The sequence below is a fragment of the Triturus cristatus genome, chromosome 9, assembly GCF_964204655.1.
Source record: "Triturus cristatus chromosome 9, aTriCri1.1, whole genome shotgun sequence".
Classification (NCBI taxonomy): domain Eukaryota; kingdom Metazoa; phylum Chordata; class Amphibia; order Caudata; family Salamandridae; genus Triturus; species Triturus cristatus.
In genome coordinates this window covers 798,241,401-798,257,429 of record NC_140592.1, presented here as the reverse complement: position 1 = coordinate 798,257,429, position 16,029 = coordinate 798,241,401, and the positions used below count along the sequence as shown (strand labels likewise).

Below are 16,029 nucleotides of genomic sequence, written 5' to 3'. Positions count from 1 at the left end.
TATTGGCCACAACAGAACTCTACATAGAGGAGCCTCATCGAACCTCACCCATCAGGTGCGCCGAGGAAGACTGCTGGCTCCTTGACAGAACCACACTTATATACATTACAGATTCAGCATACAAAGCATTGCAAGTGGAAAAGTGCCAGTTAGCCCTAGAGCTCCTGGATGAGCTCATACCGTCTGCACACATAAGGTTACTATCTCTTCAGAGAAGGTCGGCGGGGTGACTCCCTTTCATCTCGGGCGTAGAGGAATGTCTCTTGATACTCCCTACTGCAGATGTGACCTTGGGCCTCAGTCGTAAATACAATTCACCCTGTCTTTAGGCTGGTACGCGCTAAATTATACAGATGGTATTCAAATAGAACCACGTGACCTAGGCATAGCTAGTCATAATCCAATATGGCCGAAGTGTGGCTTTTCGGCCCTTTCTATCATGCAGGACACTATAAGGAATAGGCCATCTTAGGAAGCAGTTTTGGTGTACATAGAGGGAGACACAACCCAAGATACTTTATGCTAACTTTACATACTGGCCCGAATCCCACACATATCTGGACGGTTTGGTTTGAGGTATTCTAACCCAATTAAAAAAAATAGATCATTTTGATTGACCCAGAGATTTTTTTTCCCTTAGACCAGTCTTTGTCCCATGGGAGTCAGACTCCTGCAGGGGAGAGCACTCTGATTGGCTGCCAGCATCATGAGAAAAATGTTGCTGGCAGCCTTCATAGGACTTGGGGATTAAGTCCCCTGTCCTGAAATAAAAAAATATGTAAGAGGGAAAGGTATGGATACCCTACCCCAGAGGCCCAGTGGGGGCACCCAGAGGGACCCCCCGATGGCCCTCCAAAAAATAGCCAATTTTTGCACTTTCCAATGGCGGGAGTAGGGCTTCCCTCCCAAAGCCCCTTTTGAGCCCCCAGGGATCCAATCCATCAGAGCCAGTCATTTCAAGGAGAGGGACGCACATGGTCCCCCTCTTGAGTCCTTGAGTCTTGCTCGACCCTGGGGACCCCATGCCCAGGGCCAAAAGGCTGATGTACCCCAGGGGCCGAAATCTTTAAAAATAAACTGGGAATGAGGCTGCAAAGCTTCCCCCTGAGCCTTTGTGGACCCCGGGGAGTCCATCCTCCAAAGACGATTTCTTTTATTGAAGGGAGGGGGACCGTACTATATAAATAAGGTGAGCCTTTATTTGTTTCCATCCCACCATCTTCATGTACAGTATAACTAGATTGTAAATGTTAACACTGCTTGACATTGTTATTCAAGCATGTGAATCTATGAAAGATCAAATGCTAGAGATAGAATGAGTTACCTTTAACTCTGGTGCTCCATTAATGGTATCCTTCATAGATTCACATGCAGAACACCCTTTTCCTCAGAGAAAGGCTCACTCCCCTCAGTCATTTCTGCTATGATTCCACTACATGTCCTAGGAAATCTGAGTTGTGAACTCCTCTGTGAGGGGAGTAAGTCATACAGCACTCTCACCTCATGGGCAAAGTTTGGACCTTTTTATAATGAAGCGTAAATATGAATAAAGTATCCACTATCTGCAGCCTTTACTTTCCCAGTGCCCTGTACTGCTATTTCAAAGTAACAGAGGGACTCTCATTTCATCGATAGGGAAATATTTAAGCAAGTGAATCTACGAAGGATACAAATGCTGGAGAACCACAGTTACAGGGAAGTAACTTGTTTTTTCTGCTTCTTTAGACTCCTCAGCCCACCTTTGAGATTGGACATGCTAGTCATGAACAGCCTTCTCCCCATCAAAGATTTAATATTTTTGTGACTCTGATAAATATGCATCTGGACCTTGTATGCATCAAGTCAAGTTGCCTTACTCAGTGTCACAGTTGGGACAAAGACTTTCCAAATGTGTTGGCTTGACATTATAACTCAGCAGCTTGGTCTGCAATGAGGGAGACAGCCATGTTTGTAACCCAACTTGTGGCATACAACTATGATGTGTCTCTATTGGTTATGTGGCTTTTATGCCATCCGTGCAGTCCTTGCACACATTGTGGATATATATAAAAGTTGGATTTTGCAGTAGTAATTGTCTCACAGTCAGTCACCATGCTTTAGGGGAAAAAGGTGTTCAGCAGGCCCTAACTTCCCAGACGTCCATGAAAGCCAGTAATCTAGGTTCATTAAAATGGTTTTAGGGGAAAGAGTTAGAAGCAGAGTTTCCTAAATATGAACACATAATTTATTACCTATAGGCACAAATGTGATGAGGGAAAGGTTAATTGAATTTCAACGTTAGCTTCTATTTAGACTGCCGTCTAGTGCTGGTGGGAAAACCAATGTGCTTTGGGTAAACAGTCAATTCACTGAACCCAGGGAGAGTGAGTCAACAAGCAAGGCAACTGGGAATAAAACAATATGACCCTTACTCCAAACACATACAGAACTAATGGTTATTGAAGCATCATCCACCTGTACTGAGCGGCCCTCATCTGAGAAAAAAGCGAAGCACAGATTTAAATTCTGCTATGGCAGTAGAGAAGTCAGTGTGTCTCTGGTGGTATTAGAATCACGCTTTTGGTTCTTTTTCAGAAAAAGGATTCCTCTCTACGATTATCGGACAGTGAGATATTGGAGATTTTCCACTTTGCAAATGAGGTAAACACCCTAGTAGGGGTGAAGATCATAAAAGATAAGGGATCATTTCCCTGACGAAGGCCATTGTGACCCGGATGGGCACGTAGAACTGGCCGAAACATGTTGGTTTTTGCAGCAGGGATATAGGTGTCTTTACCTCTCCTGAATATCCTATCTTCTACTTTTTAATCCTATCAAGGGGACACATGAATAAAGGTATACTGTGGTTATCGCCTTAGATAGTTTTAACTATATCTATCTGCACTTTTTGGTCGCTTCTTGAGGGAATATTCTTTCTTTTTTTCATTTCTTGGTCCTTTTTCTTTTATCCCCCTCACCACTCTTCTTCAGAAACAAAAGAAACGCGCTCCGTCCAGTGTGTTGGTCTGCACCTGGACGTCTGATGCAGCCCTATGATGAAGCATGACACTGCAAAGTGTGAGTGGGCAGTATTAAGAAAAGCAATGTCTTTCCTTTTCTATTCTTGCCTCTTTTGTTAAAATTGTTTAGCCATCTCGTTAGAGGGCATTATAACGGTTCATTTTTGCCTCCTCCATTCTAGGTGGGCAGTATTTTGTTGTTTCTAGTCCCTCTCTCTCTAGTGAGTTATTAGTAGAGAAGAGTTGCCAAAGGAAATCTTTCCAATTCTCTCCAATAAATGACCTAGGAACAGTGTTAGAGGGAAACATTTTCCCTAAATTTCCATTCTCTTTCTTAAACCACAAAGTTATGAGGTTAATAATTTGGATTGGTTACACTTTTTGGCTTTTTTATTTTTAACTCAAGCTTTAAAAACCCATATCTTTAGTTCAACTTGTTAGATATTTGTAATGCTGGTGTCGGTTTATGCATTAAAATATTCTCTATTGTTCCATGTTGTTTTGGGATTTTCTTTGTTTTGTCCTTTTACTTTAAAACGGTTTCAGTACTGCTTTGTGCCACAGCTACCAGGGGGGTTAAACACAGGTTTATTTCACTGTCAAGGACTGTCATGATTATTGGAAGTGGGTTCTCACCCCTTCAACAAATACTCCGATTTCTTACAACTATACTCAATACAATGTTTCTCAAATGTGGGGTATAAAAGCTGTGTGTTAGTGAGATATGTGTGCTGTTTCTCTGACTGTTGTGGTGGGGCTGTGGAGTAGAAATCTAGTGGTAAAATAGAGAGGTCTAATTTCTTACCTAGCTTTAAGTTGATAATATCTGGAGCACGCAGACCACATGGCATGCCAGAGTGCATGATGGAAAGGATAGGTTAATTGACAGGGTTGATACATAAAGAATGATCCAGTTCTGCCTAGAGGAAGTGACTTTGCAACCTGACTCCTGAAGAACCTCTCATTTTCCCGCCTTCTCTCACCCTACCAAATCGTTTTTAGAATCCCCACAGTGCTTAGCTCCGCCCCACTGAAATAACAAAGTATATCAATATCTACAAAATGGCTGCCTTCCCCATTCCACTAAGAATGTCTGGAGCCAGAAAATGTAGTTTAATGTGATCATCAACAACAAAGTTAACTATAGCACCTGTTTCCTCCTCAGTGAAGTTCCTCTTCCTCTTCAATGGGGCAGAATGCATCCTGAGAGATGTAGCTGGTGTCTGGGTCTCACTTGGGTGGCAAGGGCACATAGTCTAATGGGAAGAGTGGAGAGGATAGAGTGTTGGCTGAACGTATGTGCTTGGTGGATTAATGTTCATAATGTGAGACATTGAGAACAGATGGATGCTGTGTGTCTATACTTCCCATTTACAATTTCCATAGCAGAAGTGGAGAGCTTCGCTTCTGCTACTGAGATCTCCGCCTACCAGTATGACTCAGAAATCCAGCTGTAAAGTTACTAGTAGTTACTTTACAGTCATCATTTCTGGTGTATGATTCTCTACTCCCCATCCCCTCATGTAAAGGGGCGGAAACTTGTACATTCTGCTATTGAGAGAAGATTACCTGGAATGTGTGAATATCATGTAGATTGAGCTCTCCATCCAAGCATAGGAAGAAATATATGTGGAAATGTATCTTTGCCAGTTGGGCCAATGCTTTCCTATGTGTGTGTACATGATTAATGTGTTGGTAGTCAAAATTGTTGCATCTATACATGAGCAAGCCCATAACGCTAAACTCAGTATTATGATATGGAACCATGTGCACATCTTCAGAACACTGAGTTTGCAATTAGAAAAAATGGAGGGGGTTAGTAGATTACATTCTGTGCTAAACTACAATGGGCCTAAAATCGCAGATGAAGCTTTTGTCAAATTTGTTTAAAGAAGGTACATTTATCGCATACTGGATATATTGTGGTTCAGATTTTTTCATCTTGTTGCAAATAATCCATAAACATATTTGAGGCATTGGGTTGCATAATGAGTTGAAGTTAACAGGTGGCAGTGATTGTAATGTTCTGCTGTGTTGAAATGCGAGAGGGTGGTGGTTTTTGTTTGGCACTATGGGTATAAAAAGCTTTTAGAATCAACACATGTCAAATTCCCCATGTCTCTGTTTTACGAGTGTATTAGGATGGTTTGGTTCCTTGAGTACATCCTAGTACAGGCCAAAGGCTTCAGATATACCCCCTGCCAAATGTGTGTGAAAAACCTGTCCAACACAATCCCGGCATGCTTGCAATGTTCACCTGTTTCTCTTCTCTCTAGATGTCAGTAACATTTAGCTATCTGGGTTCACCTAATTTTTTTCAACCGCAAAGTGTAAACATCTAAAACGTACAAATATGAACTAATAACTAGCAATTGCAGAACTTGTGACATAATTGTAAAAAAAACACTTTCGAGGTTGTATGTTTTAGAAAGCTTGCAAGAGGATGATTTTAGGAATGCAAACTTATGTCATACTCTTTTTAAAAGCACTTAATTTGACTAGCAAATGACTGATATTTTGGGAAAAAGCAAATGTAATTTCATGATTTTTCGAAAGCAGGTTACATTTAAATCAGAGGTCCTTGACTGTGTTAGAATCTCCATACAGCGGGAAATAATGGACCTGCAAAGTGTAAAGATGTCACGTGTCAACAATTTGACTTAACACGTGACTGGTAAACCATTAACAGCTAAGCAGTTAATAAAAATAAAACTCTTACTTATCAAAATCTACATACTCTTTGTACCTCTAAAACGTAAGTGGTTTGGTGCTGTAATGCTTTGCTGAAGAAGCATTAAATGACTAGGACAGAAATGGCAAGACTATTACAGGGGAGTTTAAAATGTGAGTACAGACAAGTAAACATCAGATCTATGGGTTTCCATTAGTCAGATCGAGTGACTCACGACATTTTTAAATGAATTCCCTCATTCTCAGAATACTTCCTTTAATTGCAGAGTAACATGGCCAGAAATGTTTCTGACCATTCTCCTTCATATCTTGTAGCAGCTACTCTTTGACTCAAGAAATGTTTCTGGCAAAGCGCTTACCATGATTTGGTCCACTTCATTCTAAATTCCTATCATCTACCCATTTCTGAGTTGTTTTTCTCCCAATATTCCCAAGTTATCTGATCTTGTTCTGAAGTATCCAAGCCTTGCCAGGAGTACTCATTCCTCTAATGAAGGTCTAGGCACTGGAAGATATTCAGCAGAATTACTGATGGTGTAAATACAATTTGAACCTTTAATTTTGATTTTAAATACCAGATTGCACAGTCTCTTACCCTTTACTCTGCAATGTGGTTCATGTTTTAAAATACCTATGTTACAAAAAAAATAGGGGTTACCAGCTCATTGAGCACACTTCATCTCATGATGCATGCAGGCAGCCAACAGAAGCTGCCTCTGATGCACTGAAAAAGCATAAAGCATATCAGCGTTTACAGGATTATTAGGAATTGTAACTTGGCTAGCAAGAACTCAAGTCGAAAGCAATCAGCCATGTAGTGAGCTGTCTTCTGGCGTCCTTATTGGCACAACCGACTGGAATGCTCAACGGATGTGGCTCTAGGCTTGACATCACATGTCTAATCCAGGCCATCGTTTCGGTTTGTCTCTCCACCTATAAGCCTTGGTTAGCTACAGAGAGATCAAATGCCTTCCCCCATTGCTGTGGAAATAAGCAAATTAGTCTCTTAGAGTCATTGGGCCCGATTCACAGAACTAACTTAAGACAAAATCCTAAACTTACTACCATTTTCGTATTCACAGAAGGCACTTACTCATTTTTGTATTCACAGAAGACACTTGCTCACTTCGGTATTCACAGAAGTTAGGAGTCCTAACTTTAGGACTCCTAAATGCCTTCTGTGAATACGGAAAGTCTGAAAATTAAGATTTTTCTCAGTTTAGGAGTCCTAAAGTTAGGACTCCTAACTTTACTACTACTAAACTGAGAAAAATCCTAATTTTAAGTCTTTCGGTATTCAAAGAAGGCATTTATGAGTCCTAAAGTTAGGAGTCCTAACTTTACTACTACTAAATTGAGAAAAATCCTAATTTTAAGACTTTCGGTATTCACAGAAGGCATTTAGGAGTCCTAAAGTTAGGAGTCCTAACTATACTACTACTAAACTGAGAAAAATCCTAATTTTAAGACTTTTAGTATTCACAGAAGGCATTTAGGAGTCCTAAAGTTAGGACTCCTAACTTCTGTGAATACCGAAATGAGTAAGTGCCTTCTGTGAATACCAAAATGAGTAAGTGCCTTCTGTGAATACCAAAATGAGTAAGTGCCTTCTGTGAATACCAAAATGGTAGTAAGTTTAGGATTTTGTCTTAAGTTAGTTCTGTGAATCGGGCCCATTGTTCCATGGGCTAATTTACAGACTTTTGCGTGGGAAGAGGAACAGTAGCGGCTCTTGCTTGAAATATCTTTCAGGGTGGTGCACATGTAGGTCGCACATCATGCATTATCTTTATTCTAGTGTTATCCAATGTTTGTAGAAAAACTATTAATTAATAATGTATTCGCTGTATCTCTTCTGCAACTTCTCAGTGAACTTAGAATACAGGAAAACATCAGTAGTTAGTGCCAACTACCTTAGCTTCCTGTTTAGCTGAGCCAATCCCAGCACTTTGACAACCGTGAAGATTTTCCTTGTCTTTTCATGATGTGGCAAGCTACTTTTCAGTGGTTATGTCCTGAGCAAATAATTAAAAGGATAAAAACAGAAAAAAGCATAATGAAAGATAAAGCAGTTAACTGCACATTCATGGACAGGTGTTTAGAAATTATGCACCGAAATAGAATTCAAGTCACTGAGTAATTTCAAGAAGTAGAGAATAGAATATTTGTCAGTTTGAGAGGATGTAATTTATCTGTTTCCCCCTTTATTTTTAAGGATGGACAAAATTGGCCAGATTAACGCGAGCTCTGACAAACAGAGGCGGTGTTCTGCATCAACTGACTCCTGTGAACAAGACTGAAGCTGTGCATAAACATTCCAGATTAGCAGAAGTAAGTATGTTTCTCTTTTCACTTCATTTCATTGACGGTAATTGCTTGTTGGCAGGTTCAAAGCACAATGTAAGCTATACAGTTCTATTATCATTAATATAGAGGTCCGGCTCATTTAGAACCGTCAATAACTTGAATAAGTGATCGCTGCAACGCACAACCAGCATAAAGCTCTGAGCAGTGTACACTGGCATTTTAGCTTTTGTTTACTTTTAAAGCTTAAACGAATTTTCCTGAAACTCTATGTGCTTTAACTCAAAATAACTGAACTGCTGAACCAAAAGATCACAATTAACAAAGCTCTTATCAAAAACTATTCTTAATTATTTAAAAATATATATAATATATGAATCATGTAAAAATATTTCTGAAATTCTGTTACAGTGTAACATATTTTATCTACGAGGAGTAGATTAGGTAGACAAGCACACGATTTATTCGCTTTCTTTAGGCGTAAATAAGTATTGTTGTACCAATAAAACATTGTTATGGTCTCCTACACTACGGGCCTGCACTTTCTGTAGGTTTTGGAAAATACTTTGCCACCTAACAGTAAGATGCTGAGCATTAGTTTGAAGAAACAAAATAAACAAATGTGGGTCTTACCCTAGAAGCATAGGATTGGGGAACAGTACCTTGCATGGACCGCCACCGAGTATCCATCAGCACTGTGTTTGCAAGTTTTTCATGTTTATATTATGGTACTAACTTTTGAAATCATTGTGGAGAGCATACAGTGAGCACTTAGGATCTGTTGTGGTTGAGCTGATGCAGACAATTTCATCTAATTATTTGTGTATGTGCTTGTTTTGTGAATCACTGGTTTACGATGGATTGTCATTTCAAAGCATTGATAACAATGTAGGCGCCAATCCTACATGTGAATGGTCATGAATGCATACATTTCAACTGCGATTTGAGACTGAGGTCAAAATGTGCACAGAGGAGCCCTTGCCTTCTTGGGGAATGGCAGTGCCAATGGTTTCTTGGGCAGGTCTCTTTGAAGGGGTTTTATTGCAGGTAATGTTTAGAAGTTGGCATGTTAGGTTGATTCTTGAGATTTGAACTCCATGCAGAGCTATTACAATGCAGATTGACTTCCCGCCACGGGACTTTCAGTTCAATCTGTCAGGTTTAGCAGATTTGCATTAATGGCTCTCAGATTGTGTTAGAGAGTGTCGTTTTGGAAACCCAATTTAAGAAAAGTAGGCATCTTTGTTAAGCGTGAACACATGTAACACAAGTGGGAGGAAAGATATCCTTAACGTTGATGGGGTGGTTCTCTGGGAATAACAGGCAGGGGGTCGAAGGTTTCTCCATATGCAAAAAAATGATCTTCACAATAATAATTTTTTAAGATATTTAAAGGTGCAATCCACTGAAAGACACAGTTTCCCAAAACCACAGAGTTATTAAAAGTCTGAGGACTTTACCTTCTGCAAAAGGGCAAAACCTACGGGATGACGCGTCTTCCAAAAAAGGCACCTATTGATATGAATCTAGGGATATTTTCTCAAAGTAGAGCAGCCTCACAAGTGTCAGATTTTTATTAAATAAATACGGAGTCCATCCAGGAGTCAAGAAGATGCAACCCACTGACAGTGGATCTTCCCAAATAACAGATATTCATACGAATCCTTGGAGGTTCTCGCACTGCAACATCTGAAATAACCAAATATTAGGAGACAATGGAGTCCAGCTAGCACATCCTAGGTTACCTTCCCGTGAAAACACAGTGTATCAAATAAATTAGGAGTCCACCAGTAAGCAGCATCGATCAAACCCATTGAAAGAAGCAACCTTCTAGCTTGAGGAAATAGTCACTGCCTTCTGAGAATGCATACAATGTGAAACTGCATATGATGGCATTGAGATGCACCTGTGTACAATTGACAGAGGAAAGACACTTGTTTTCAACAACTTTATTTAACATTTGCCAGGAAAAGACCTGATCATTTGGCCATTAATGGTCTAAATTTGTAAAGAAGTGACCTCTTGCAACACAGTATAGCATCATAACAAAAATAATATAATAATAAAACCTTTACAAGCCTATGAAATAAACCTTTCAATATCATCACTGCTACTGTTCTAATTAATATCACTCACCACAAAGCTTTGGTCCCACAGTTCCTATAGAGATGGATCGACGCCTTCAACTCATAGTAATTTGAGGGTTCTGGGCACCCTCCCAGCTATTGCATCTTTCTTGACATATGTTTGCAAAGTTGTCCACATTTGATTGAATCTTTAAGGTTCTCTGTTAACCTTACTATTGCATATAGGTTCTATATTTTGGACCGCCACAGGTTTATTGTGGGGCAAGTGGGGCATCAGGAGCTTTTCATTTCTATGTAAAGTCAGTCTGTTTGCCAGCAGCAATTGTGTTATAAGGTTTTCAGTGGGCACCGACCAGGAAAACAGTCCCTTTTTTTATTATAGTGTCTTAGTAAATTGACCAAGGGATTCGTTTGTAGCTCAATTTTGGTAATATCTTTAATAAATAGCAGGATACCCCTCCAATTTGTTTTATACTTTATTTATTTTCTTCTATTGCATTTGGAAAGACACTTATAATCTCTCTATGCTTTACCTTTAAACTAGTGTTGAAATGCTTGGAGGAATGATTAAGTAGGGTGGGCTAGGATTTAGGAGAAGGACTTTGACTATGGGATGGGGATAAAGCAGAGGGCTGACACTTCCATTGGTAGATAAAAAAGTAGGAAAGCAGGCAAAGAGAAGCAAAATCCTTGTGAGGGGGCTATCACTTGAACGCTGGGTTCGAAAAAATAAGACAAAGAATGGAAGGGAAAAAAGGAGGGCACCATAGAAGCAATAATTTGAAAGAATAGAGGGGACAAGGATAAAAAAAGGAAGGGTGAGAAAAGAAGGAGAAAAACAATCAAATCAAGGAAACGGTCAGGGGTCAGATGAAGACAGAAAAAGGACACAAAGTAGTGAGGGGTAGTGAAGGGAGAATGGAACTGAAGAAACATGCAGCAATACTTTGTTCTGTTACGCACACAATGCAAGCAAAAACTATTGTTTTAAATGCACACAGTACAGTGAGATCTGAAAATCTAGAAAATAGTAGAAATATTTCAGCTCCACATTACAGACAAAAATAAGTCAGATGGCACGCACCATGAATGCCGGTGGTGCTGTGAAGCTCCCGCAATTTTGGAGTCAACCTGCAGGTTTTACATAATCCGAGGACCTTAGTATGTGACAAGATGCACTCTCTGCCATCCCCTGGTATCTCCAAATTCATCGGGCAGCAGTCCAAGACTGGAGCAAGCTCAGTGGTTGAGGTGAGCTGAACTGGAGAGCTGTGCAGTAGACTCATGTGACCAAGGGGCAGGGAGGTGCGTAGTTTTAGAACTGACCTAGATGTTCCAAAAGTGGGTGGGTTGTGATGGAAGAGCAAGGCGCAGCTGAGCAGGTACTTAAACTCCATGCCAGTTAATAAGGGGTAAAGAAGAGAGGAATGGGAGAAATAAAGGAAAAGGAAAGGCAGGGTACAGATAAGTTGTAAGGAGAAAATACTAGGGAAATACTGTAGGAAGAAGGAAGAATTAAAGAATAGAATGGTAAAAAAGGAAGAACAGAGGAGAAAGGGTAAAAAAAGAGAGGGGGAGGAGGTAAAGTGAACAGGGAAGGGGGCAAGAGTATGAAAAACGAGGCAGGAAGAGTATAGGAAGAAAAAAGAAAATTCGAACATATAAAGAGGGTGACAAGTATTGGAACAGGGAGAAGAATGAGGTGGGGCAAAGCTGCAAGGATATGTTTGTGAAGCTTCAGGTTTTATTTCATTGGCCATAGTACACTACACACTGTGGTTTGTAGTCCTCTTGGAAACCCACAGATGCACCAGGCACAAGTCTAGACTGTTGCACCCTTTTTGTGAATACAGTGTCACACATTTCTTTGAATTGCAATTAGCTGTCTGAGAAGTGATGAATGATAGTACACACCCCCATTTACAATTTGAAAGCCTGATTCCTGAGCAATTACAATAGTTACTATAGAGCATCTCTAATCTCATATTTAAAATGTTTTATTGTAAGACTCTCCTATTAAACTGTATTCACCAAATTTCTCTCATTGAGGAGCTGCCCTAGTGGCGTAGGTAAAGCCCACCAGTGACACATTAATACATAATATTACACGGATCTGCAAAGACAGCAAATAACCCATGACCGAGAGATTGATCCATATTCTCTCAGTTCTTTCATGCTAGCTGTTGGGTGGTGACATGATAATTGCCAGCAATATTTAAATACAGTGGAATTGCTAACACTGCACATTACTTTCCAAAGGAGGGTAGCTAGGTTCATACCTTTGTCATCATAGTCTTGAATTGTTTTTACATGTAAACAGTTAATCAAAGCAATCAGTAGATTTGTAGAGTGCTTCTTGCCACCCAGGAGGGTATTCAGGTGCTGGCAAGGTCCAGTTGATAAGCTGAATAGTAAGGTCTTCAGGGACTTTAGGAACTCTGAAAGAGATGGGGAGGTCCATAGATGAAAGGGTAGCTTGTCCCATGTCTTTGCTGCTAGGAAGGAGAAGGAGCGAACTCCACATCTGCTATGTTGGATGCAGGGGGTGAGGGTTAGAGAAAGGGATGCGGAGCAGAGGTGTCTGTGGGGCTGATGGAAGTTTAGGCAATAGTTCAAGTAGGTGGGTATGGTCTGTAGTCGTCAGAGAATGTGAGATGCGATCCCTGCTTAGAGAGGCTTGCCATAGTCCAGTCAGCTGGAGAGGAGGACCGGGGTAACGTGTGTCTTGAGCTTTGTGTTATCCATTTGAATATCTTACAAAGCATGCAGAGGATACAGAGTTGACCCTTTAGTTTCGGAAAATCACTACCTCTGTCTTGTTGGAGTTGAGCTTCAAGCAGTTATCCTTCATCCAGTTGGCAGCATCTGTCATAAAGTTGTGGAATTTGGTCTTGATGTTAATGGTTTCTTCAGAGAGGGAGAGGATGAGTTGTGTCTCGTCGGAGTAGGATGTGATGTTGAGTCAATGGGTTTTGGCAATGCTGGCCAGAGTTGTCATATGTGTTGATGAAGGTGAGCACTGAGCGAGGATCCTTGGGGTACCTCACAGATGACTTCCTTACAGTCGGAGGTGAAGGGGGGAAGGCGGACCTTTTGCATTCTCCTGGCAATCCATCTGAGAGTTGCTCCTTGGATGCATATGTTGTGCAGCGTTGTGATGAGTGAGTGGTGGGAGACTGTAACAACGGCTTCTGAGAAGTCAAGAAGGATCGGAGCCACAGTCTCTCCTCAGTCGAGAAGGGCTTGCATGCCATCGGTAGCTGCAATGAGGGCTGTCTCGGAGCTGTGGCTGCTGCAGAATCCAGATTGGGAGGAGCCGAGTAGGAGGTTCTGTCCCAGATTTGAGGAGAGTTGTTGGTTGATGGTTTTTCTAACACTCTGACTGGGAATGGGTGCCCGAAGCAGTGTTTTCTGAGGCCCTAAGCTTTTAGACGTTTCGTCCAGAAAACTGCATTGACCTGCAGATAATAATCAGTTGACGTGTGATTTTGACCATGTGCCCAGTCCGTGTCCTTCATTACACTAGCTACCCATTAAGCAGTGCCTTATTTCACTGAACCTTCTACAGAACCATTCCACGGTTTGTCTCATTTCCCCATTGTGTCCCAAAACTACACCAGCTGAAGTTCTCCCACTTTAAAAGAGCTCGCTGAGGAGGGAGAACTTTCAGGGTGCTTGACCCCTCAGCTAAGCTGCATAAGATTTCAGGCTATTTTTGAAAACAACTGAAACACATTTATTCTGCAGAATTTTGTTGTTGCTATTTTCGATTTCTGTCATGAAGTCTGCTGTATATCCATGATCATAATGTGTGGCAGGAGGTTCTTTCTCTGATCTTTCATTAAAAAAATCCCAGAATTCTTCACTGGATTTGTATAATTTGGTTGTTGCTTGGGCATTGAAACATTACCTACAACTATTCAAGTTCTTTAGTATCTCGCATTCATTTTGTGCATTTGTCTTTAGTCTCTCAAGAAAGCTTCCTTTTATCAGTTACTTTACTCATCAAAACGCAAGTACAACTGCACATAATAAATGAAGGCTCTTTCATTGTGGTCTACACCCAATATGAGACATGTATCTATCAAAAAACGTCTCTGTATTAAACACTTTTCAGCTATATTCATCTTGACGGCTGTCTTCACTACCACACAGTACAGAAAGACATCAACATGCAAAAGTAAATAAAAAAACTAAAACTTTCTGGCATCAAACCATTTTCGCAACCATGAGAAAAATTAAATGCATCACAGTGGCCTCTTACTTATTCTCAGGAAGCTACCATCGGTCGTGTGTGTTCAAAATGAAGAACATTGTCTTTTACTATTACAGCTAGCACTTATAATGTTGTATTGTTCCTAAATCAAATATTACCAGATGTTTCGATGCAAAATTACAGATCTGGATTTTGCTTATTACTAGTATTAGTAGATTGAGTGAGGACCCATCTTAAATAAGAACCACAATTATTGTCACAGTAAAACACTAAATTCCCTAAATAAACCTGTGTTCAACTGTTGGTTGCCTGCCACAAAGCAGTCAGGCTTAACTGAGCGGCAATGTGTAAAGTATTTATGCTGTACTCAATCAGTAATAAAGTGAAAACACAGCACAAGAAAAATCCTAAAATCAATTTAGATAGAGAATTTTATAAGAAATAAAATGACACCATAATGACAAAAATCCAATTAGTAGAACCGAATATATATATTTTTTTAATTTGAGTAAAAATTGAGCCAAAACACACAAAGTGCCAATCATGGTCAAAATTAAAGGCCGATCGTCATGGAGTGTTGGTCTCCATACAGGGACCAGTTTCATCCCAGTGGAAAGTTTCAATTCTGCCTTAGAAACTTTCATGGAGGTAAAGTGGTCATAGATAAGTCATTAGCGGGGCAAGCTGGATCTGTGGTGTGTTACTGAAGAGCAGGGTCCGATTGACATGATGTGATTTTATTCATGTTCAATTACTCAAGACCATTACGTGATAAAAACAAACATAGAAGTATTGCTAAAATCATAAGACAAAGTATCAAATCAATGTTTTTTGCAAAATCAGTAGGAGTGTGTGTAAAACTACAAAGCAGCAAAGGTCTACATGCTTTTAACAGTGCTTGTATTTTTGGTAAAATAAATGACTCTATATAAAGTGCAAATGCATACTGTTAAAAAATAGTTAATATAGTGTGTCACTGAGTGCTATGTCCGAGCAAGACGTTTGGACAGGACTACGGGTATCCAAGATGGCTTTATGGTGATCGAAAGTGCTCAGGATTCAAGGGCTTGGGAGAAAGATTGTTAGCAGATGTAACTAAGGTGCAAGTTATTGGCCTGCTGGGAGTGCGGTACTGGGGTCAGGTGGAATCCTGATCATTGCAACTGGCGCACGAAAGATGAAGTGTTGTGCAGATGGCATTGGTAAATTTTTCAAACCTTGCTAGGGTTGCGAGTGTGGATTGAGAAAAGCACAAGTTCATAGCTGCTTTGTAGGTGTGAAATTCTTGAGCCAATAATAGAGGAGTTAGCAGGCGGCAATGGTCAATTACAAGTTTGGGACAGCAACACAGTAGATGAGGCCAAGATTCAAAGCATTAGTTACACAGCCTGCAGGATCTTTCTTTTCTTTGTCTTGCCCAAGTAGGATTAACGCCCATGATTGGGAGGGCAAGAAGGTAGATGTATGAAATTTTGATGTGGGTGCGGGTGGCTACCGTTTGGTATAAATATGGCTGCACCTTCCCAACCTTGTAAGAAGCGTCAAGTGCCCCTTGTTTTAAGAAGCATTGATGCCTGCTCAGGTCCTGTACTAGCGATGTATTTGTTACCTCAATGTCTATAGGAAGCTGCTCCGCATCAGTCCTGATAAAACCCTCTATATTCGAACTTAGAACTAGAAGCTTTTCTGGAAGTCAGGTCTACTTCATACTTCAACAGGACAACCCAGGAAG

General features: G+C 40.5%; 1 protein-coding gene across 2 annotated transcripts in view; it reads left to right on the top strand.

Moving 5' to 3' along the window:
* KCNH5 (potassium voltage-gated channel subfamily H member 5) overlaps positions 1-16,029 on the top strand; it is an 825,104-nt gene that overhangs the window by 351,760 nt on the left and 457,315 nt on the right. For both annotated transcript variants that reach the window (XM_085626196.1, XM_085626195.1), the window contains exon 6: positions 7,906-8,021. In XM_085626196.1, coding sequence (XP_085482322.1) covers positions 7,906-8,021 — 116 coding nt within the window. The remainder of the gene's footprint in view (positions 1-7,905; positions 8,022-16,029) is intronic.